Here is a 23,063-nt window from a genome sequence, read left to right as displayed (position 1 = left end):
TTTTTTAAATACGTTTCCATGAAAATTTGTACCTTATACTAAACTAGTAATAAAAGTGTGTGTAGAATTTTAAATTATATTGGATGCTTTTTCCAATAAAAAATTATTAACAAATCTACTCTTTCGATCCTAACGAAACATGTATGTTCCAGTGAATATATCTGGTTGCTATTTCCCAAATTACAATTGAGTCTTACAGGAACATACGTTAACAAAAATGAACACTATTTGTGCTGGAGCAAATAATGTCTTCTTATCTGAATTATAGCCATTGATTTATAGCCAATCGTAGTTTGATACAATTAATTTCTAAAAGGGAAACAAATAGAATTCAAATATTGAACAGCCGAGTCTAAAGGGATGAGGAGATATTATCAAACGCCTGAGAGAAAAAACTTTTCATTCAAAAATTTTTATTTTACATAACAAATAATTCTGGAACGTCAATCATTTTAGACGTAGTACTAGATAGGTTAAATTAATGAAAGAAATTGTTGTTGTTTATCTGCAATCATTTTCATTGTTATAGCCACGTGAAACGTGTTCCTTTTTTCCACGGTTGACACAATAACTTGCAATTGAATTATTCGAAAAGCAAAAAATCAAACGGATTGTTAAAATACGGTCCGCATAGATTCGTGACTTTCACCTGAACAAAAATTTTAGCTATCTGTATCACGGTACAAATTCGATTGGTTGCTCGGTGGATGCCGGGAGACGCGCGTCGAGTGTCTGGCGACACGTGGACGTTACTACGGGGTGCCGAATGCGCTGTGTACGCTAAATAATAACGTGGTAGCGCGTCGTTTTCGCGCACGCACGTGCACGTGGACGTCTCCGCACCCCCGGAAAGCATTCTCCTGGCTTCGAAAGCAATATAGATTTTTTTTTTCGCCCAGCACGCACTCGATTCAGAGACAAGCACGCACGCAGGCGTGCGGGCGTCACGCCGGCTATATACTTTGCGTTCGCAGCTACTTGCATCTAGAAAGAGAAGGTAGGGGGGATGAAATTAAGGGAACGGGTGAGTGTGTACCACCCTATAACCCCGGACGCCACCTCTCCCCCTCTTTTCATTGCTCTCCTCTCGCCTCTGGGTCTCGCTCTCCATCTGTCTTCGGATCTCCTTGTTCCTTCGTCCTTTTTTCCTCCTCGCGATTAATGCGACCATTGTTCGCGAAAGAGGGAACTCGGTAATTGCTTGGTCGCGCGGTTAATCGCGACGAGTTTCGATCGAAACGTTTTCGCGACGCGCAGAAGCGTATGCCAGCGTTCTTTTTAACGGTTAATCCTTTGCGCTCGACGGTACCTTCGCTAAGGTAAACCAGCAGTTTCAGGTGATCATAGCTTCTTATTGGTAACATGGACTGTTTATTTTGAAACTGGTGTAAGTCCATTTTTGAAAATATGTTGGATGAAGTTTCTCAGAAGTGCACCATACACTATTTTATATAAAACATCGATGAAGGACAAAGAATTTAAAACTATAAATTTATTACCTACGCGTCTTGGAAGATCGCTAAAATTTGAAAAAATCGCCCTGGCGCCTTTTTACCAAGATGTCAGGCCTATTACTTATGAAAAATATAAAGACATCAAGCGGTTACTACCTTATATACCTCCGGTGCATCATGCATATTTCGAAACACTGCCACATGCAGAGCGTGAGTAAATACTATCAATATCCTGTAATTTTAACTATGTAATTAGCGTCTAAAATTAAAAATATTATTTTTATTTTATGTCGTGTTATTCTTTGTAAACAAAATTGGATTAATATGAAGTACATTTTAAGTGATATTTGATGTTTCAAAATTGAATTTAAACGATTTTTACAATTGTCTAATTTTGAAAGTGGTGTAAGTCCATTTGCAACCCGTAAGTATACATCAGTTTAGTAAAATACGCCTAAAACAAATTTATATAACCAAAGTACATATTGATAAAATAGTAGAAACATTGCCAGAATTCATATAATTTGCCTAAATTTTTTAATTAACAGATTTGTTAACCTTTAATTTTCTCGAAACAAGAGAAAATGGACTTACTCCACTTTCAAAATAAACGGTTCACATATTGGATTGTTCCAACAGTTTCTTTTGCGACTTACACTCGAGTGTTTTATCTGAGAGTGTTTATGCAAGTAAACTGTGTTAGAAGTTGATGTTATCCTATTCAGTCATCGTTTAACTATATTGGAGGACATTTCATTCGCATTAAAGAAGTATTCATATCATCTCATACGCTTTTAAGTGTGTAAAATCAAAGAAAGCATTTGTTACATGTAATATTGTATTTTTTTTTTAAAGAAGATAACAATGACAAGGATACTGTAAACGTAATTTGCTCCGCGTATCGGAATGGTTCTATAAATGTTAAGAAGATTGTTCGCAGTTGGATTAGAACATTCGGTGCTGATAATTTTAATTTAGAAAATAAAGATTGCAGCAGCCGTTTATCCACTATAGAGGCGGACTTTATGAAGGTCATGATTAACGAAAATATATTGTGAAACTATTAATTCCACGAAGTAATGTTCCCAAATTGGACACACTGAAGAAACCAATCAGAATATAACGACCAGTATTAGTGAACAGGCGGGACGTTGCTTTCCAGCAGGATAACACCAGGCTCCACATTCCTTTAGTTGTACAACAATAACTGTTAATGTTTCAGTGAGATGTTCTACTTCATTCTCCGTACTCTCCAGATGTTGCCCCATACGTTTATTATTTATTCTTTTCATTCAAAAATTCTCTTCATAGTGAAAGGTTTAATTTAATAAATGAAATAAAAATGCACTTGAAAGGATATTCTGCTAGCAAACCACAACATTTTTGGAAATCTAGCATTATGCTGCTTTCAAACAGATGGAGGAAAGTAATAGAGCAAAATGGAACGTGTACAACTTGCTAATGTAACTGAAAACATAAAACATTGTGTTCCTAATAAAACGAAAGAAACTTTTGGGACAACGTAATAGAATTATTTTATACGCAAATTAATGTTTGCAAAAATTATATGCACATTTTAAAAAACAAAAGCTTCTAATAATAATTTCTCTACTTTCTATACAAGTACTTCCCCTTGTAATAGTAGAAAATTATATTCATTTTTACTCGACTTGATTTCATTGTCGATATTAATTTTGATAGAGCTTCAGCACTTTTGAAACGATACAGACTTTGAAAACAACTTTTAACAAAAGATCTCGTTGCTTTTTCGAAATGTACCATTTTTTACGCTTTAAAGGAATGCATGAAGAACTTAGAAACTTATTCACGGCAAGCATTTTTGTGTCTATAACCGTTCTGTGTCGGTATGTCTCATAGCCCGTTCCGAACTTCGAACAATTACGATTAATTAACACGCGTCATGGCCAGCTTCACCGGTTCGCTGAACTTTCGTCGAAGCGAATCGTGTGTCTCAAGGGCGTGAATTGGTTCTCTCTCATTTGGTTTACCAACTGAATCCATTAAAAAATACACGTACTCTTCTTGAAATGAAACAGTATACTTTTACTTTTCACTTATCATCGCCAAATGCAATATGTTTAGATAACAAATTATTTAAATTGACTCACTTTATGTCTGTAGCGTACAATTTATTTGCAAATTAAAATGTACTCTTTTTAAAATGACAAGATAAGAGAATCGAATTATTTACTCTTATTTCTATTTCTGTATCCAGTAGGTATGTACATAGATATTTTACTTAGCAGATATGGGTTGGACAGCCATTTCGTGTACTCTTTTCTTATGATTCAGGGATGGTGACCTTATATCCGTCGCTCAGAAATTTTTTGCGGGTTCATATCCTCTGGATCTCGACGGCAATGGAGCTCCAAACGGTTCTTGTTTCTTCGGTCGATCGAATATTCGAGTTTGAAATTCTCAGCGTTCTCTCGAGTCGAGGATCGTGTATCGAAAGATGAGTGGCTGCGAGGAGCACGAGGGAATGGGAGTAGGGGGCACAGAAGCGCACTTTCGTGCGTATTTTTGGCCAACGATAATCGATAAACGGCCTGCAGACACCGCGGAGAAATTATTGTCTATACTACCGAACCAAACGATCCATATAGGGTGTCCCTAATAACGAAACGGAGATGATTCTACGTATAAAATTGAATCGAAAACGTGCAATAAGAATTTTTCCTACGAGACTTTGTTCCTGAGAAAATCGATGTCGAAGTTGCTTGGAGCACGCGCGTGATTTGCGAACATTCGCTTTAATGGATGTCGCTGTAGATGTCTATCATGTTTGTATAGAATGTGTGGAAGTAATATTTTATAACCAGAGATATTATTTTCTTCTGATTAACACTGTACTGTTTGCGAGTAAATGCGATTAGGGCACGCAGAGGAGATTACGAAGCAGAAGCTTACGAGTCAAGCGCGCGTATGGTGCGCGCACCTTTGGAGGCGATTTTTCGGAAAAGGAAGCATGCGTTTTAAAATACAGAACTTGGAGGAACTGAAACAAAAAATAAGTTGTTTTCTTGTCGGCGGTAACAAACTTAAAAATAACTCCTCGTGCTGTGGAAGTATTATTGATATATTGCGAACATTTCTGCGCTTATGGCAAATGATAATGTAGGTAAATCTATAGTAATGTGCACAAATGCAAAAATACATAAAATATTAACAATAATATGCATGGTATACCGTTTAGAAGATAGGACATATTTTCATTTATATTTAAATTCTTTTTCTGTATCTGTAAAAATATGATTTTGCATAAACATTCAGCAATTATAGAATATGGCGAGAGAAAAAATATATTTTAATACGTAGCGATAGATTATTCTTAGTTTCTTAAATTTCTTGTAAATCTTAAACTCGCAACTAGAGGGCAACAACAACCAATATCTTTCCCGCAACTGTCCTCCTTCAGTTCCTATACATATACGTATATATGAATCGATCGCCAAATGTTCTAACATTCTCATTATGATAGGTTTTTTGCAATTTTTACCATCTACCCTCATCTCCGATAGAACACCGCATCTTTTAAATCCATGCATGTCAGTAAGTGGGCCCCGAGCTCGCAGGCACGGCACATGATAGCACGACAAATGATAGCACCATGGCCGGATATAATTCCGGGTGTGCCACCTTTCGCTTGGATGGTGTGTTATCACCATTCATCGAAACTAAAAATTAAAAAAACAAAATATTGGCAAGAACGCTGTGGGAGGTTGAACAAAACACCAAGAGGCACTAATTACATATAATATACGACTTTATTATTCATTTGGAAGCGTGCACATGATCGGTCTCGACGCGATATACAACACAGACTGTCGAAAAAGAAACAATATACGTGGCAGCACCCATTGATAACGCCTCGCATGAATATGACGTATTACGAACACAAAATCTCCAAATGTTCTAGCATCTAAGGCAAGGTCTGCTGGATCGTTTATACGATGAGTCCCATTACCAGGTCTGGAATGAAATGTACTCTGTCTTCTACTCTTTGTGTCAGTTTCCTTCCATCTTACCTTCTTCAACAGCTTACCATAGTAAGTTTTAGGAGTTTTCCAGGATAGTCTGTGGAATCTAGAAATGATTATTCCAGGATGTTCACATGGTATAAATAACGTGGGATAGTCGTGTATATTTGGGTAAATTTATTTTAGGCACAATGTAGTTACAATACAAATCAATCGTTTCTCGATGCTTCCCATTCACTTTAAATAACAATAGAACATTTGTATTACTCCAAAGGAATTTAAAGTCTATTTCTCTCAACATTAACACAGTTCACACATTGTATTCCTAAATTCAACAGCAATTTGGGTAAATTTTAGTCGTGTATATTAACAACCATATATAGAAAAGTATATAAATAAAATTTAACGAAGTGCGCAGTTCAAGAAAGAGAAAGAAAAATGATTCTCCAAGTTGTCTTGCCCTTCGTAAGTTTCAGTACAGGTAAATAAAACTTTACATGGAAGAAACGTATTGTGTGTTACCTATTGTCTAGATAAAACGCTACTCGACCGTGATATCGTATCGCGGGAACGGTCAACTACTTTTCTCGTCGTCGAGGTGAACCGATAGGCGAGCATCCTGTCCGGATACGCGCACTTTATGGGTTCTGCCCGTTTCCCTCGATCGCGAAATCGTTTCCCTCCTGGTTGAGAAAAGTGGAACGATCGTGGCATAAAATCGCTGCAGCGTTGTTGGCCCTCTTTCACTCCATTTTCGCGCACGTGCTACATACTAATTTAATTTCGAAAATGTTGCTGCTGCCCCCGACGCGAAGCGGAGAAAATTGAATGAAAATCGAGGCGGGTTCGATTTTATCGGCGAAACTGTGCCGCGTTCGCTGACGCAAACAGTTCTGCGCGACTGCACGGCTGGAATAGACGGTCCAGAAAACCCAGTCAAAACTTTTGCTCGCTTAATCGGCGCCATTCTCGTCGGAGAGATTAATACGTGGCGCCAGCTCCCGTTTAGTCATGACACGGCTCATCCTCGTTGTCCCAGACGAGTTCTCCCTCGTCCCGTTATCCCTCTTCCTGGTTTTCTCTCAGTGATTTTAGGGCTGATTTAGCAGAGACTCTTTCATTTACAAGTATTGATACGTACCATGCATATTGCAATATATCTTTGAAAATTGGCGAAGAAATTTGGTGGTGAATCAAACGGTGAATTTTAATTTCGTTTTCTCCGAAACGACGGATTTTAATGTTAAAGAAATTTGTTTTCCTGCGGATATGAAGAAACAAAAATGTGAGTGTCAATTAATATCTTTTATTAAGTGCGCCTGATGAAACAAATACTCTGTTTTGTATATTTTTTTGACAAATACCATTCTAAATTGTGTAAAGGAACAGATGATGTGAACTGAACATGGAATATTATCATAAGACACTTTTTAATTGTTTCTCATCTATAATCACGTTAAATATATTTCTTTTTCATACTTTTATAGTACTTATGTAGTTGTCCTTCAAGTTTAATAAAAAAAAGTAATAAAAGGAAAACAAAATTTGATGGTCCAGGGATCGAACGCGAGTCAATAGAAAGGATACGCGCCATTAGCCTGTGCTTTAGCCGCCTCGGTCACTCAATTACTTGTTAGTTTTTTTGCCCACTTGGCTTATCAATCGCTCCTAAACAACTGTGTTTACAAACACAAACACAAACAAAAACTTTTTTGTCGAAAACGAAAAATCGTTGCTACAAATCCTTTTGCACAAGATGCTTACTAATGTTGGAGAATAACCCAAAAAACTTTCATCAAGAATTATGACATCAGGTCCGTAAGGTCTCCTTGTGGGACGATACTTCTACATCCAAATCAGAACAAAAGGGTGCTTGTGTATTTCGTTCATCTACATACATAATACATCCACATAATCAGTCGTATCTTAGAAACATTGAACAAAGAGTGGCAGAAAATATATCTGACTTTATAATTATATTTACAGCAGATAAAAATAAGAAATACAATTCGAACAACTTTCAACACGTTCGTTGATAAGAATATCCTGCATGGTCTATCTCTCATTGTAATAATCAATTTTCATTATTAACCTCTTCAAGGATTCTGGTGCACATAAGTACATTTATTTTTCAAATTGTAGCAGCATGGAAGTAGCCGTTGAATACAGACAAGTATTTATAATTAAATTTCTTATTAATATAACACAACATCGTTGCAAAATAATAGATGTTATGGATAAACAACATATTATCGAGCTACATGTAGCCAAATATTATTGTCAAACAGTTCGGACTTGCTTTAGACCAATTTCAACTTGTTGACAGTATGATACTGCTGTTATTATTTGACTCAGGTTAAATAAAGAGTAGTGAATTATTATACATTTCACAGAAAAACAAAAGTGTTTTCAATCTCACCGATGGTTTCTGTGTACGTTGGAGGATTTCATCGACATTCACTCATTGTGCAAATGGTTTTCAATCGCCATCCGATAACCACTCTTTTATTACAGATAATAATCCTTTCCAAAAATGAGACTTTTCCTACATGTAAATATTCCTCAAAAAACGAACTCTGGATTTGGAATCAATATCCAAAGAAGACTTTATGTCAATCTTCATTCAGTTGCCTTTTTTGTATAAAATATGAAAATCGTGCTAAATGATTGAAAATCATACAGCAACGTATACTTTAATACTTTTTTATTTGATATGCTACAAAAATATTATTATAATTTTTGTAATATCAAGTAAATTAAATAAAATTTGTTATTGTATATGAAAATATATTCTATAATATATTATTACAAATAAGAAAAGTCTTAGAATAGCTTTACAAGAGGAGTGGTTAAAAATAACACCTGAATTTTCTGAAAATTTAGTCAAATCGATGCTTACGTTTAAAATGTGTTAAAAATGCATTTGGTTTCCCTACAGAATGTTAACGTAGATAATATTTGCTAGATATCTATTATCGTAAAAATGTACCTACTCTCATATGTACGATGTTTACTGACGTCTAGGTTTCATCTGTAATGATAAATTTTATTTAATTTACCGAACTACAATCACTGCAAATTTCGTAATATTTTGGTAACATACCAAATAACGTATCGTAATCGGTTGAAAATTGACATAGTCTTAACAATAGTAATTGTTTCAATCTTGTATACCTTATAAACTATAAACCGTCTCCGCTCGAAACTACGTACTATTAGTTTTAGTTATTTATTATCTGCCACTGTGCAAAAGCTAATTAAAGAATCAACGTCGCGCTTGGTCACACCTCTCATTGTCAGTCTTACAGTCATCCACTGTTGCGATCACGACTCCCACAGAAAAAACGTTCGATGCTAGTTAGGAACGTTCAACTTTCGGTAGAAATGTCACGAATCTCGCGACATCGTTTCTGAAGCGTGCTGCATTTTCGATGCGATCAACAGACTCGTTTCGAGGCATGCAACAGTTGAATCCAACGCGAGGTCAAAGAACCAAAGTGGCTCGCGTTAGCCGAGTAACTATGTCCGTTGCGGTAATTGAAATCGATCGGTCCACGTGCACACGCCCAAGGGAACTTTAATCGCGCAGGATCGATGCACGTCCAGATCTCGCTCGAATGATCGATCAAAGGCCCGACGGATGCCTCCACGATGCTCGCTCAGAGTCAGCGTCGAATCTCCGACAAATTGTTTCGCCAAAACGACCGTCGTACACTTACCTCGTCCTCGGTTCGTTCGCGACGGCCTTCCCACGCTGATTTTCCGGCGTTTCTCGTATCGAAGATACCCTACATGATCTTTCTATCGATCGATCATTTTTAATTTTTATTAATTCCCTGCTTTTTAAAGTGGATTTCTGTTTGTTCCAATTGAATACACACAAATCAAAGCAGTCGTTATCTGCAAGTCGATTTTAATATATAAGTATGCTGCCTCAATTTAATATGATACTTGTTTTCATTTTTGCCGGTGTTAACTCTTAACGGTAGTGCAACCGTAAGTAATAGTAATTTTGACAATTTTGATAAAAGCAAACTTACAGATATGTGTCAATATTCCTCAGGGGTTAACTGGCTACTTTTCCGCAGTTAAATATAAAATGAAAACATCTAATTAAACTTCAATGTAAAAAAAAAAAAAGAAAATGAAAACAAAGAAAAACTTCAATGTACTTTATTTATTTATTGTTAGTAAAAATTAATCTTACTACAAATACTCTAATTATTTTTTGGGCCGTAGTATATTGCATAACATGTACCTACACAGAATGGTACACAACATTTTTTACATACAGGGTGGAGCATTTAAATGGAAATAGCTGAATATCTTTGCTGTTTGGTTTTATGATAAAAATCCATAGGATAAAGTTACACAATTTGAAGGGACACATGTAACGATAGGATCATTTTTTTTTCAACGTCATTTTTCAAAAAGATTTCAAGGTCATTGTGATTTCTTTTAAATGGTAGCTGCTAAAAAAGTAAGTTGAAACGTGCTTAATTGATCTTCAGATGATATTATGGGAAGGTATAGCGTCAAAGTACTTTTTTAAATTGATTTTTAACAATAAGATTTTTAAACAAAACTCAAATGAAAGTACTATCGTTCTTTAGATGTGTGCAAATTTTAGCCGTGACCAATACATCTACTTTTAATAACTTGGAAATCGTTTATATCTAAAATTGCTTTGAACCTTTTTGTTCCTGCATTTTATATACATATAATTACCATATTTGTCGCCAAACTTTTTGTTTGCTGTCAAAAACAGCACACTGCATAGGAACCTGCAGCACAATCCAATGGATACGAATTAATGTTCGCAGTCTATAATGTCGGAATGTCTTCCAATTTCACTTTCAAATTTTGAGATTATATTCTTGAAATGTTCTACTGGCATTTTATATAAACAAATTTTATTTCAATTTTATCAGATTCTACATAGACTTCATCCCTTAAAGGAAAAAAAAAGAAAAATATATTTTAAAAGATATATATGATATATTTGATATAACGTTTTTCTTGATAAGCGAGCCGAGACTGAAAGATAATATCGATAAGAAAATCACATTTCTCGATTTCTTATTTATGCCATCTTTTTTGAGGTATCGATTCCATTAACCCAGTCGTTGCATTCGCATAGGCGACCGTCTAGTCGAAAGGGGACGTTGAACTTGTAAATATACGAGCACACCAACGCAACGAGCGCTCCGGTTATTTTCGTTAGGCTTATCGAGGCGAATTTACTCGGTCGTCCTAGTTATTTCGGTAGGAAAGCGACGTGGCCTAATTCCTGGTGCTCGACACGATTAAGAAAAATGTATGCTTTTTCCGTCGATAGGAAACAAAGACGGGTCTGTCGAGCACTTCTTACAAAGGAACCACATGAAAGGGAACGCTCTGCGTTTGGGAAAATGCTTAAAACAATTGATCAATTTTTTATTGTACGCATAGACGATCAATAGTTCATATTTAATCTTTTACGTTAGAATGGATTCGTGTGAAGAATTATTCTCGAATTTTAATCCTTTATAACTCTTCGTGACTGTAAAGTCACACACTTATTATCTAGATTTCTTATCTCTGACTTGCTTATCTAATTAATAATTCGATTATCAATACATTTCAATCGTGGTTTTGGAGCAATAGTATGGCATACAAACAATCTGTTTGTAATAATTATTTTTTACAATTTCGCGTATCAGGAGTGGTTATAAATGAAAGTTTGTGTTTATTAATACTTACCTTTCATGTTATATTATTAATTCTTTATTAGTTTTATTAAAAAAACTTTGTGTAGAAAGTCGATAATCCGAAAAGTAATTAACCCGATCCTGTGTTTAAAATGTAAACGACCGATAATTTACGAGATATTTAACTACGCAGGTGATTATAGTTTACCGATGCGTGAGGAATCCGCGACTACTCTTTCGAGTGCATCGATAGCTCCATGACTGCGGTTCCACCTTCGTAATTACTCCGCCAGGGTTCAAGCACGCAGTTTATTGCTTTTTTCCTGGACACTACAATATTTATGATGAAAAGTAACATTTCCCAATCATATCTTTCTAAAGAAACCAAATTTATCCAAATATCCAATCTACGGAAGCAATAATAAAATAATAAGATAATTTTGTAATGCAAGAAAACAAAATTTCAGAAAATACGTATGTTGTAGTTTGATCTGTAGTTTAAAAACACAAATTGTCGTGATAATTGACTAACATTTTGCAATCAAAATGTATTAATGTTACTATATAATTTATAAAAATAAATTTTTCTGAAAATTAATTATATACTGGAGACTTTGTTCTTTTACGGACCACTAGTACCAGCCACGGCTCCTCGGTGTTGTCCCCGCTAATCTAAATCTAATCTCACTTTACACTTTACACTTTTTATACTTAAAGATCTTATTACAAGTTCGCAGCCATTAGCTGGATATTATTCGCGACGAAGAATTGTTCGTCACCGATAATACCGATAATACCGATTACCAGGTCTCATCACGTGGAGGTTGCTGCGACTGGGAGACCCGGAAATAGAAGAAATCAAACTTCCTTCGATCTCCCTCTACATAAAGTATACATACATAGATGCATACACTACATAGAGTCTACGAGCTTAATACTAAGTACGAAACCGTGGAAATCAAAGAAAACAAAGTATCTTTGATTTCCAAAGTCTAAGTCTGACTCTGCCAAATAATTATTTGAACTAAATGGAATTTACAATTTACACTTTATACTTTACACTTTACAAGTCTGCAGCCATTAGCTCGCTATTACTCGCGACGAAAGATCAATAAATGATTCTTTGTCGCGAGTAATAACGATTACCAGGTCTCACCACGTGGAGGTTGCTGCGACTGGAGACCCGGAGATAGAAGGAATCAAAGTTCCTTCGATCTCCCTCTGTGTAGAGTATACATACATAGATGGATACTCTACATAGAGTCGACGAGCTTAATACTAAGTACGAAACCATGAAAATCAAAGGAAAACAAAATTTCCTTCTATTTCCAAAGTCTATGTCTAACTCTGCCAAAGAATTATTCGAACAAAGAGGGTGAAGTTAAATTGAGATCGCGACGCGACGCTACCATGAAATTGGACCTACCGAGTCAGTCCCGTTTCCTCTTGTTGGACCTGGACTCGAGAGGAAGACGACCGACGCTTCCGAACCAGTCCTCCACATCCTCCACCCATCTGGGAGCCACGACGGACCCGACTTGCACCCGTCTCACTGCGCTTTAGACTTACTGCACTGCGCCGGGAGCCTGGGACTACACCAGACGGAATACAGAGAGTAGAGAACCGATCCGGAAGAACTGATTGTCTTCCTCTCGAATACAGATCCACCAGGAGGACGGCAACCGACCTTTCTCTCCAGTTACACAGTTGATCACTTCACTTATCACATGAAGCAATAGTGACCGATATAAAGAACGAAATTGCAAATCCAATATGGACCTACGAACAAAGAAATGAATTGAACAAATGATTAAGAATTGTTTGGTAGAGAACAGACAGTCGTACACCCATGCCTTAAAACTAACTTAGATACATGCCTTAAAACTAACTAAGATACATGTCTTAAAAGTAACTAGACTAAACTAAGGTACGCACAAGCAATACTAAGGAAACTAAGGTATCCACAAGCAATACCAAGCAAAGCTAAAAGGAAGAATAGGACGGACGCGAGACACGGACACGCGATCGCGAGATCCATATCGACCGAAGGATCGTCGAAGAATGAGCTCTCGCCCTTCGCATATTTGTTTGGGCGGCGGCCGTGGCTCGCTTGTGCCTCTCGAAGTAGAGAAGGGGAAGGGCGAACAACAACCGTGTGACGCTCGCTTCGAAGGCTCGTTGAATCCATCGAAAAAATAATTCGTGAAACATTAATATCACAGCAAAATCATATTCTCCATCATTGTTTAAATAATAAGTCTTATTGATAATTAATTCAACTACTGACAGAAATTAATATTTAGTTGGTCTAATCAATAGATGTTAAAATATTGACAAATTTCCCACGATTAATGTCTCGAATGGATACGTATTCTGAACCGTAATTGTTATTAATGTTTAATCGAACACTGAATGATACTGTATGTATCACAAATGTTTACTTATGTCGGAGATATTAAGTTTTAATTGTTGCAATCAATAGATATTAAAATATAGAAAAATACCTCACGATTACTTATTTAAATTTTATTCTCAACTTTTCATGTTCCGGAATATTATTTTCTCGAAAAACATTCGTATAATAATCTGAAACTTTAAAATGCATTAAATATCTAGATCGCTGAAATATCACACTGTGTGCCGTTCGGAACTTGCCCTCAAAGCAAAAGCGGTTTATAATATTAACAAAATTGTATGTGACATTGTTTGTTAGCGCAGTAATCACGGCGTCATATGTGTTGGCGATCTGCAATATAATAAACATAACATTTTGTCGAGATCTCGATGAGAATTTGAAATAATCTTGATCTCGCCCAAATCTCGATATGCTGAATCTCGATGTCGATCTCGAATGTTACAAGTAATCTCGATCTCGAATCCCAATATACAAACAACGGTCCATTATCACATCGTTTTTCCAATATTTTTCTGTACTTACCGAATTACTTAAATAAAATAGCGTAGCAATGGAATTGGTCGATGTTCGATAGTCGATCGATTTGCCGCACGAACGAAAGGATATTGTCACTGGTGATTCAGGTAATCGGAATCTTATCAACGAGGGCGAAGTATTGAATATATCCAAACGTTAGATTAGATTTCTCGACCAATAGAGCAGAAGGAAGTCTCTCGTTGCTGGTACGTTGGTCAGACGTGCACTCGCCACTATTCTGAAAATAAACGCGTTCGAGAATCTCGCGGTGTCGCGATGGCCAGTGCTGGTCGTGAAGTCGCGCGTGACACTTCGAGTTTTATCGAACCACTCGGTTTAAGGGACTATCGCACACCTATATCGCGAAGCTGAAGAAACTGTCGCCGAATAAAATTCAGATTTAACTATCAGAATATTTGGAAAAGGTTACCCCGTTGCTCTGACCAAATTGTTGCTTGTAAAGCAGTTCTGATCCACGACCTTTCGCTTAGCTTCTGTAGACTATTATCTTCACACAAACATTTTCTTTCCGAATAATGGAATAATCTTAATTTTTTGTATCATAGATGTTTTTACATTTTATAAGTATGTGATCTTCTACGTTATAATTAACGCGATAGCCGTGGTTATTTTCTGAAATCCGTATGATAAAGATTCGAGAAATATTGTTTGAGATTCTGTCAAAGGATAATCAGATACCAATTGTGAACATTACTCGGGGACAATACTTACAGATCCGTGCAGTGAAGTGAGTATCAGTAATTGAACGGTTAACAGAATAATGTAGAATTTTTGATAAAATGAAACGAAGATGTTAGTATTTGGTATAGTGGTTTGTGAGATTTTAATAGACAATAGTCGGTACAATTTTAATATAACTACATATATTAACACTAAACGTACTACACATTTCATTTTTACTTATTTCTACTGTAATTCGATAAACGATTAGTCTTAAAGACACTTTTTTTAATTGAATGCAAAAATATTTCACTAAATTGAATAATGCATGAAACAATTTTATATAATTCATGTATTGCGTATAAAAACTATATAGAAAAGTTTGAAAACGGTCATTTGGCCGGTCATGGTAGGTTTAGTGTTAAAAACTACAACGCTCGCTGATGGTCGTACACTCGGATTAATCTACGCTTTGCTAGTTTCACGCTTTGACTGATTACTCTTTCGATATTTCGACTTTATATGGAATGAAAAAGTCAAAGTAGAAGTATGTCCCAATAACTCTCTTTTATTATCGTACAAGCCTAAACCTGTCAGAGGTACGATACGTAATTATGTCGAATTGCTTGCAAAGACTCCAAAATATTTCCATAGTCGACACCCATGGAAATCGGAAATTTTCGTATTAGATTTCGAGAGAACGTCTTCAAGAGGAGCTTGTCTCTGAAGATAAATCGAGAAATAACGTTTCAATTTCGCGATCGACGGGAAACTGGTGGTTCGCTTGTCGATAAACGGGCATCGAAAAATAATTGATAGGTAGAAGCATGTTACGGAGGAAGAAAAAATCTGTTGCGGCTGGTCGGGAGTGGTCGTTAAGAGAAAAGGGGAATTCGTCGGTTGCTATCTTGTCATTTTCGTCATCAGCAACTGTCTCGTAAGCATATTAGTCCAACCAGCGCGATTTTACTATGGAACGTCTATTCTGAAACTGGTTTTTTGCATACCTTTACTTTTATTAAGTCGTTCGAGATAATGTTTAAAGAGGTCACACATGGTGGGAATATGTAGAAGCATAGAATTACCTCCTAACAAATTAATGTTGCTACCAACTGAATCGAAACGTCACTACGTGATTGTAAATATTCAGTGTTATCGCGGTCTCGATACTGATTTCACCAAATACTGTTAGAGACTGAATAAAATGTATACGCACATGCACGTACATGCGACATTGTAAAATTTTACAAACAAAACAGGCAGCATGGAACTCGAACGCTCAATTATCCATGGACGCTTACGCTGCGATTACTCGGTGTAAACTGTGTATGGACGGACACAAAATACAATCAGCTATTGACCGTTACTTGTTTTCGATGAACGCATTGTAAATGAGCACTGATGAGGACTCGAATATGGACTTTCATCATTAAACGATCTATATCGAGAATTTGCTGTCGTAGGTAATCAAACCTGCACAATGATTGACCCTATTTTCCATAAATAAATCATAAAGCTTGCACCGACTACCATAGTTTTAAATTTGTTTTTTTCATTTAACTTACAAGGATCAATTGTGATTTTCTTATCAATTTTGGTTGCAATTTGGTGATTTCGTTCTAATAATATACCACGGTTCAAAGTTCGCTCATAGTTATGCTCTGCCCTTTGATTGCGTCAAAAGCGAAGCGACGCGAGGATTTGCACTTATCTCCCCCTTCGATGTCGGAATACCTCGGAAATTAGCAGCGTTGGAACGACTACGCTGAGACATCGTTGCTGTAAATTAGACCGTCCATATTAATTAAGCGGTTAACGTATCGAGCAGAAAATTAATCCATAACAAGCCAAGCGTTTCTCGAGTAACAGCACACGCTCCGCCGAGTTACAAAGTTGTACACTCCCCCATCTCCGTGTACTTACAAACTCACATGGAGCTATATAATTATAGCTAATATTTCCTGCAATTTTAGTAGCACATATTCTCCGTTGGAACATTAAAAGCAACCAAATAAAATTTTACATGTATTGGACTATTGTAAGATAGTTAGAAGGTATATCACGAACACGTGTTTTCAATGTTATCTTTTTAACTCTATATTTACTGAATTTCTCGAAAGTTTTTAAAATCTAGGCATCGAGTTGAGTCGCAGTTAATCCGTTGAGTTTTGCAGAACTCATATATACTTTTCAATAATTTGAGTTGACACACATTTACGGCGTTTAAAAACAGCTGAATACAATAACACAAAATAATAGTAATTTGTAACATCTCCATTATTTTTTAACATATTTTTCTTTCGTTTCGGCATTGAATTAATTAACTTCTTTACGTTATTATGCTCGTTATCGTTCCATGAGACTCGGATAACCTGCTTCAGTTCTTTAGTAGACGAATATTTGCGACCATTGTTATAAAATCTTTGCATCATTAATCTCTACACATTTTCGTTGGATTACAATCTTGAGGGATATTGACATATATTAAAATCAAAATTACCGTTATTTACAATCACAATACCTTTTTGAATTAAAAAATATACAATATTAAAATGGAACGTCATATTTGTATATCAAAAGATTGCTACACTTTGTATGTATTCGATTAAAGCCAAAAGGGTTTTGTAGAGTACGAAATGGTTACACGTAATTTTTTCATAATACCTCTGTTATATTTTTCACTTTACAAATACTTACTACTTAATGTAAAACATATAGTGAAATACAAAATAAAATTCAACTGGAATGGTCTTAATGATTTTCGATATTATCGATGAAATTTACATCGTGATCTACGACTATTTTCAAAGAAAAACTTTAACGTTAACTCAGAAATGACTTGGGCAGTTTTCATTGGTTTCGGCAAAGTCGTCTCACTGTAATATTTCACAGAATGAACAGTGTCGATTAAAGCCTATTTCCGACGTTTTAAAGCTACATATCTCGCATTCATGTGCGACAATGCTGTAAGTATGTAATAATTGCAAATCAACAAAAACGTGGATAAAGAATATCCCTACATTAAAGTAGTCAGCGATGTCGGTCGTCTTAATCCAATAGAGAATATGTGGGCGTATTCGTCCATTCAAGAGCTGAAACAAGCTACTCGAGTCTTGTGAAATGGTACCGAGTTTAATACCTTGAAGAAATGAATTAACGATCTGAACGAATGATAAATGTGTTACGCAGTAATGGATATGTTACTAATTACTATCATTTTCTGTTATATTTATTTGTTTTTAACCTTTTGCACTCGGATGTCGTCTATGAGGGGACATCGTAAGTCTAACAAATTTTGTTAGTTCAAGGATTTATGTTTGCAGTGGTGTCAACGCTTCGAGAAACTTATAAGAATTTATAATTAATTCTAATAATACCAAAAAAGACACGTTTCCAAAGTTAGTTTATGTAATGCGATTCCTGTTCGCACATTTTGCAACGAGATAGCCCAGAGTGCAAAAGCTTAATAAAAGTACGTTTTTATCTAAATAATGATCATTAGACGAAGTCACCGAAAATTGCGTGTCGTACTGTATAGACGTGTGTAAGGTAACTACAGTCGACATTTGAAATTTGGTTAAAGTGAAAAAATGGGGTTAAAGTTAAAGTGTATAGCAGTCTGCTGGGGTTTACGTTGGAGGAAAACGACTATAGCATTGAGGGATTTTTGAATTCAGTTGCAAGTGAGGGTTCGAATGGTTCACAAAAGATCACAGAACCTTTTAAATCCTAAAATATAAAACTCGATTTTTTCCAACTTGTAGAATACCCTATCCCTTTAAGTAACATCTAACTTTTGTATTTTCACGTGTATGTTTATCCCGCAAAATTTCATCTAAACTGTAGTGGAAGAAGCCATTTCGAGGTCATATTCCTTGTTAAAGTCTCTAATTACAGATTCGTTGTCGTTGGTTACGACATTGCGAGTTTACGTTCCGTGGGACTGATCGACGTCGCGAAACGATATCGTAACCCTTTTAAAGCATGTCCTGAACGGGACTCGAGAGGGTGGGAAGCTGCGACGAACGCTAATTACCAGAGACTCGTCGAAGGTTGACTCGTCGTGATAGAGTCAGGATGAAGATCGTCAACCTGGAAATCGTGTAGGCGCGGTGGACGAGTGCGCGCGGTACGTTTGCTCGTGCACCGGAATTCGAGGTTCGTCATTAATTGAACGTCGACGGGTAGCAGTGTCGACCCACTTTCGCCTCACGAGCTTCCACCGTCGGCGTCGCGTCGTTCCGATTAAACGCGCCGGCTTCGTTGTTCAGCTTCCACGGCGAAGTTGCGTGCCATACGAATTGTAAACGCATACGTTACACGTTGATCGCTGTCACGGGAATAATTCCTTACCAGAGACACGCGTACGCGTACTACCGTTCCATCTAGTCGCAATCCTTACGAATTTCAGTGGTCGTGTGTCGAGTATCTCGAGACATAAATTTTCCTTGGGTTGACATATAGATGTGCCAGAGAGATGATAAAAATGGAGATTTGATCAAATCCCTAAGGTAGATGATCGATTCATGGAAGATGTAAAAATAACAACTCTGTGAGGTGATTTCCCTAAAGAAAGTAAGTGACTTGATCGAATCCCTTAACTGTTTTAGTGAAAAGATGAAATAATATTGTTTAGATATTCAAAGTATTTATTTAGTAAATTATGCATTATTAAATGTAGAGTAGGTAATACAACGATAATCATAGAAACATAAATTATTTAATCGAAACTAATTAGCAAAAGAAATAGCTACTTAAGCTGCTATTTTTAAAAACAAAAAGGATATTCTTAGTGAATATAATTAATAAATAATAATGTTCATTCATTTTTATTAAAACACGTTATTGATTTGTGGCATCTCGAGTTACAAAGTACGTTACTTTTTTTACAGGCACATCTTTTTGTTTTACATTGTATTTTGAATTATTCACGGGAACACTTCTTAAATCCTTGACCCCCAAATAAGAATAATTTTCCTGCAATCTCACACAGACTTAGGTTAATCCGTGGAACTGTTTCGGTAAATGTTGTAGTAGTTATTTGAAGAGCGCTTATAGGTAGCCAATCTAATACGATCCCCAAAATGTTATTTCCATCTAATTGGGCCTCTATCTACGTTAGGCACATCCACAAAAATTGTGGAATCTTTAGACCTCTTTCAAGGAACTCCAACATTTTTGGGACACCCTGTATATTTAGTGTGTAAGCAAGTTTGAGCCAGAGCTGTAAAGTAATAATTTACTTTTGTATTTATTACAATTTGGAATAATTAATTTTGAATTAGAAAGTAATTATTTAAATAATTCTTGATTACTTTGTTTTTAGTAATTACACAATACCTTATTCTTAATTACTGAGTAATTCAATTACTTTTTAATAATTACTTATAACTACGCAGAAAGTAATTAAAAAGTAATTATAACAACTTTTTTAATTATTTCCAAGTAATTGCTTTTACATGGACAGTAATTGTTGAAAGTAATGATTACTGTCTGTCAATTATGTTTAATTAGTTTGAACAACTTTCGTGTGCTACAATCGGTGGCACATTATCTACCTACGCTGCTAAATTTCATGTCTAACGTCACGGGAACACTTCGAGCACCGTGTATTCACAGTCACGGTGTCTTTGGTCGCGTCACCGAGCATCAAAGCGAAAGGATATAGCCCCGACTTCCGGGGAGGAAGAGCTTCGGTTCCGGTAAATAGAAACCTTGGACCTTCCTCCAGAGATGGTTCCTGACTCGACGGAACGACGAATGTGAATCTCTTGGCGCCTGGCGATCGCACGTGCTGCTCTCGAAACTATTTCCGGCCACTTCCGTGAACCCGTTATTCTCGACCGAGATTTGGCGCAACTTTCTGCCAAATGGGTCGATCCCCTTGGAGGGCGGTTCCCTGTCGGATCCTCGTCACGCGATCCGACGTACTCACCTAACCCTTTCAAACCTGATGGTAATATATGTGCACGTGATATTTTGATGTCAGTAATTCTGTGATCTTCGGTAGAGGTGTTTCCTTCTGCTCCTGATAAATGGTTGAATCGAAGGGTTGAAAAGTATATACGTGTACATGATATTTTAAAGTCAATAATTTTTTAACTTTTGCTAGTTGTGCTATTTTCGGTGCAAGATTAATGCTATCTATATGATATTTTGAAGTTGATTATTTTTGTAATTTTTTGTAGGTGTGCCTCCTTATCATTAGATATGATTAGACACAACCATTGACGTTCGCATCATCGAAATAAGAACGTCAGCATTATGTTGTAGGTGTAAACATAGGCTTAAAACGTAAACAAAGTATGGTCGGAGCAATATTTTCTTAACGAAGTTCGAAGCTGCAAGAAAAAAGTATGCAAGATTTTAATTTGAAATGTTACCCACGCTTCTATTATTATTTTAGTATGATCTACCAATTTTTATGGAAACATTCTCCTAAAGATATAAATGTTGACAACAAATATTTGTCACTGGTTGACGTATCTGCCGTCCACATAAATTGAAATTAAAAATTCAACCAAAGTTTCATTATATATCGTTAACAGCTTATGATAAAAGAAACCAAGTGCATTATTTTTTTTAAAAAGAGTTCTTGGACAAATGAACAATACAAAATTGTAACAATAAAAAAGAAACTATATAATATATCATCTCATCTGTTTGTTAGACGATAACAGAATCATTTCTCTTAGCATTTTGTTGATCAGCTTCGAAAATACGGTTTCGAGAAAAACGCGCTGAAAGTTTCAAATACCTACATACATTTTTTTTAGAAGGAAGGAGGAGTTGTAGTTTCATGAATTGTAGCTTAAAATTTTGCATAAATGTTCTTTAAGGGTTATGCTATATGATTCTTTCCCCAAGAAGCAATTCTTCCCTTAAGGGGTTAGAACACTGTAAACAGAAGTAAACAGTGATTAGTATAAGATTTTGTGTTTATTTTTAATACTATATGAACTAAAAAAAAATCTTAGTAACATTTTAATAAATGTGTTATCTTTTATACTCTGGATATTATTTAACTAAAAAAACCCAAAATATTATAAACTGCAATAGGGTCTCTAGGCAAAGATGTAGGAAAATTTTAATTTTTATAAAAATTAACAAAATTACTGATATGTACATAAAGTTTAGTGATCAAAATTTGACTAAAAACCTATCACTTTTGTTTGTAACTTAAAAATATTTGGAAAAATGAAAATTTTGATACTTTATCGCCTAATAAATATAAGAAAGATTTCCGTAAAATTTCAAAACGATTGGTAAGATAGAACTTAAGATATCATGCCAACTGATTTGATAAATGCGATTCTGAGAAAACCCCATTTAAAATTTACAAACATAATACTTCTATCTTATCGTACATTTTTGTTTACTTTTTGCTAATCAGTCATTCCCGCTTCGTACGCGGAACCTTCTGCTTTAAGTGCAGCTTCTTCTAAGGACGATCTGCGAGATTTACGAGCAATTCGATCTTCTTTTGACAATTAAAATGTTCTTTAAACATTTAAACATTTTTGACAATTAAACTTGTCTTTTAAACTTCTCGAATAAGTCAGTGTATGGAATCGCAGGAATGTTTACGGTGTTCATTGACGTTGCCAATTTAGCTGCCCTGTCCGCATTTTCATTGCCTTGAATTCCAAAATATGATGGAATCCAAAACAGTTTGATGAAGCTATTATGATCATCAATGATCAGCAGGTTTTCCATGTAGAGTTTTCCTTCTGGAGCAAACTCGTCCGCTCCCGGCTCCTTTCTCTGGTACTTTCGAACGACGGCTGCAGAAATAAATAAAAGAGATATCGTATTGTTTGTTTCAGGTGGGTCCGGCAGGGGGGAGGGTGAGGCAGGCTCGAACGAAATTCCGATCGGGAGGAGGGGCGGCGGCGGTGGCGGTGGCGTCGGCGTGGGTAGCGGCGGGGGCGTCGGAGGAGGAAGCGTGTTGGGTGTTGGCGGAGGCGGCGGAAGCGGAAGCATCGGAGGAGGTTCGGTCGGTAGAAGCGGGTCTGGGGGTGGCGGCCGATCGAGGGACGAGCCGAGGAGGCACACCCTCGGTGGCGATCACCAGCCGTCCCTGCATCATCAGCAGTTCAACGCAGCCCAACAGTTGCACCCCCTTCATCCCCATCATCCCCATCATCTGCCGCCGCCGCACGGCCAATACGGTACACCGCCCTCGCGTCACACCACCATGGATCTCGAGGTGAATCTTTGCTACCGCAACATGTAAATACATACACATTGACTCTTAACGTTTGCGTTATGTCTGGTTACGCTGTTTCTTCTCGACTTCTCTGTG

At 36.4% G+C, this 23,063-nt stretch overlaps 1 protein-coding gene across 3 annotated transcripts in view; it reads left to right on the top strand.

Moving 5' to 3' along the window:
• The window catches only part of LOC128878711 (uncharacterized), a 298,863-nt gene that overhangs the window by 120,081 nt on the left and 155,719 nt on the right, over positions 1-23,063 (top strand). For all 3 annotated transcript variants that reach the window (XM_054127154.1, XM_054127156.1, XM_054127153.1), the window contains exon 5: positions 22,585-22,967. In XM_054127154.1, the coding sequence (XP_053983129.1) occupies positions 22,585-22,967 (383 nt within the window). The remainder of the gene's footprint in view (positions 1-22,584; positions 22,968-23,063) is intronic.

The sequence above is a fragment of the Hylaeus volcanicus genome, chromosome 6 (assembly GCF_026283585.1).
Source record: "Hylaeus volcanicus isolate JK05 chromosome 6, UHH_iyHylVolc1.0_haploid, whole genome shotgun sequence".
Lineage (NCBI taxonomy): Eukaryota > Metazoa > Arthropoda > Insecta > Hymenoptera > Colletidae > Hylaeus > Hylaeus volcanicus.
Note: the sequence above shows the minus strand (reverse complement) of the source record. Positions and strands in the feature narration are given on the sequence as shown.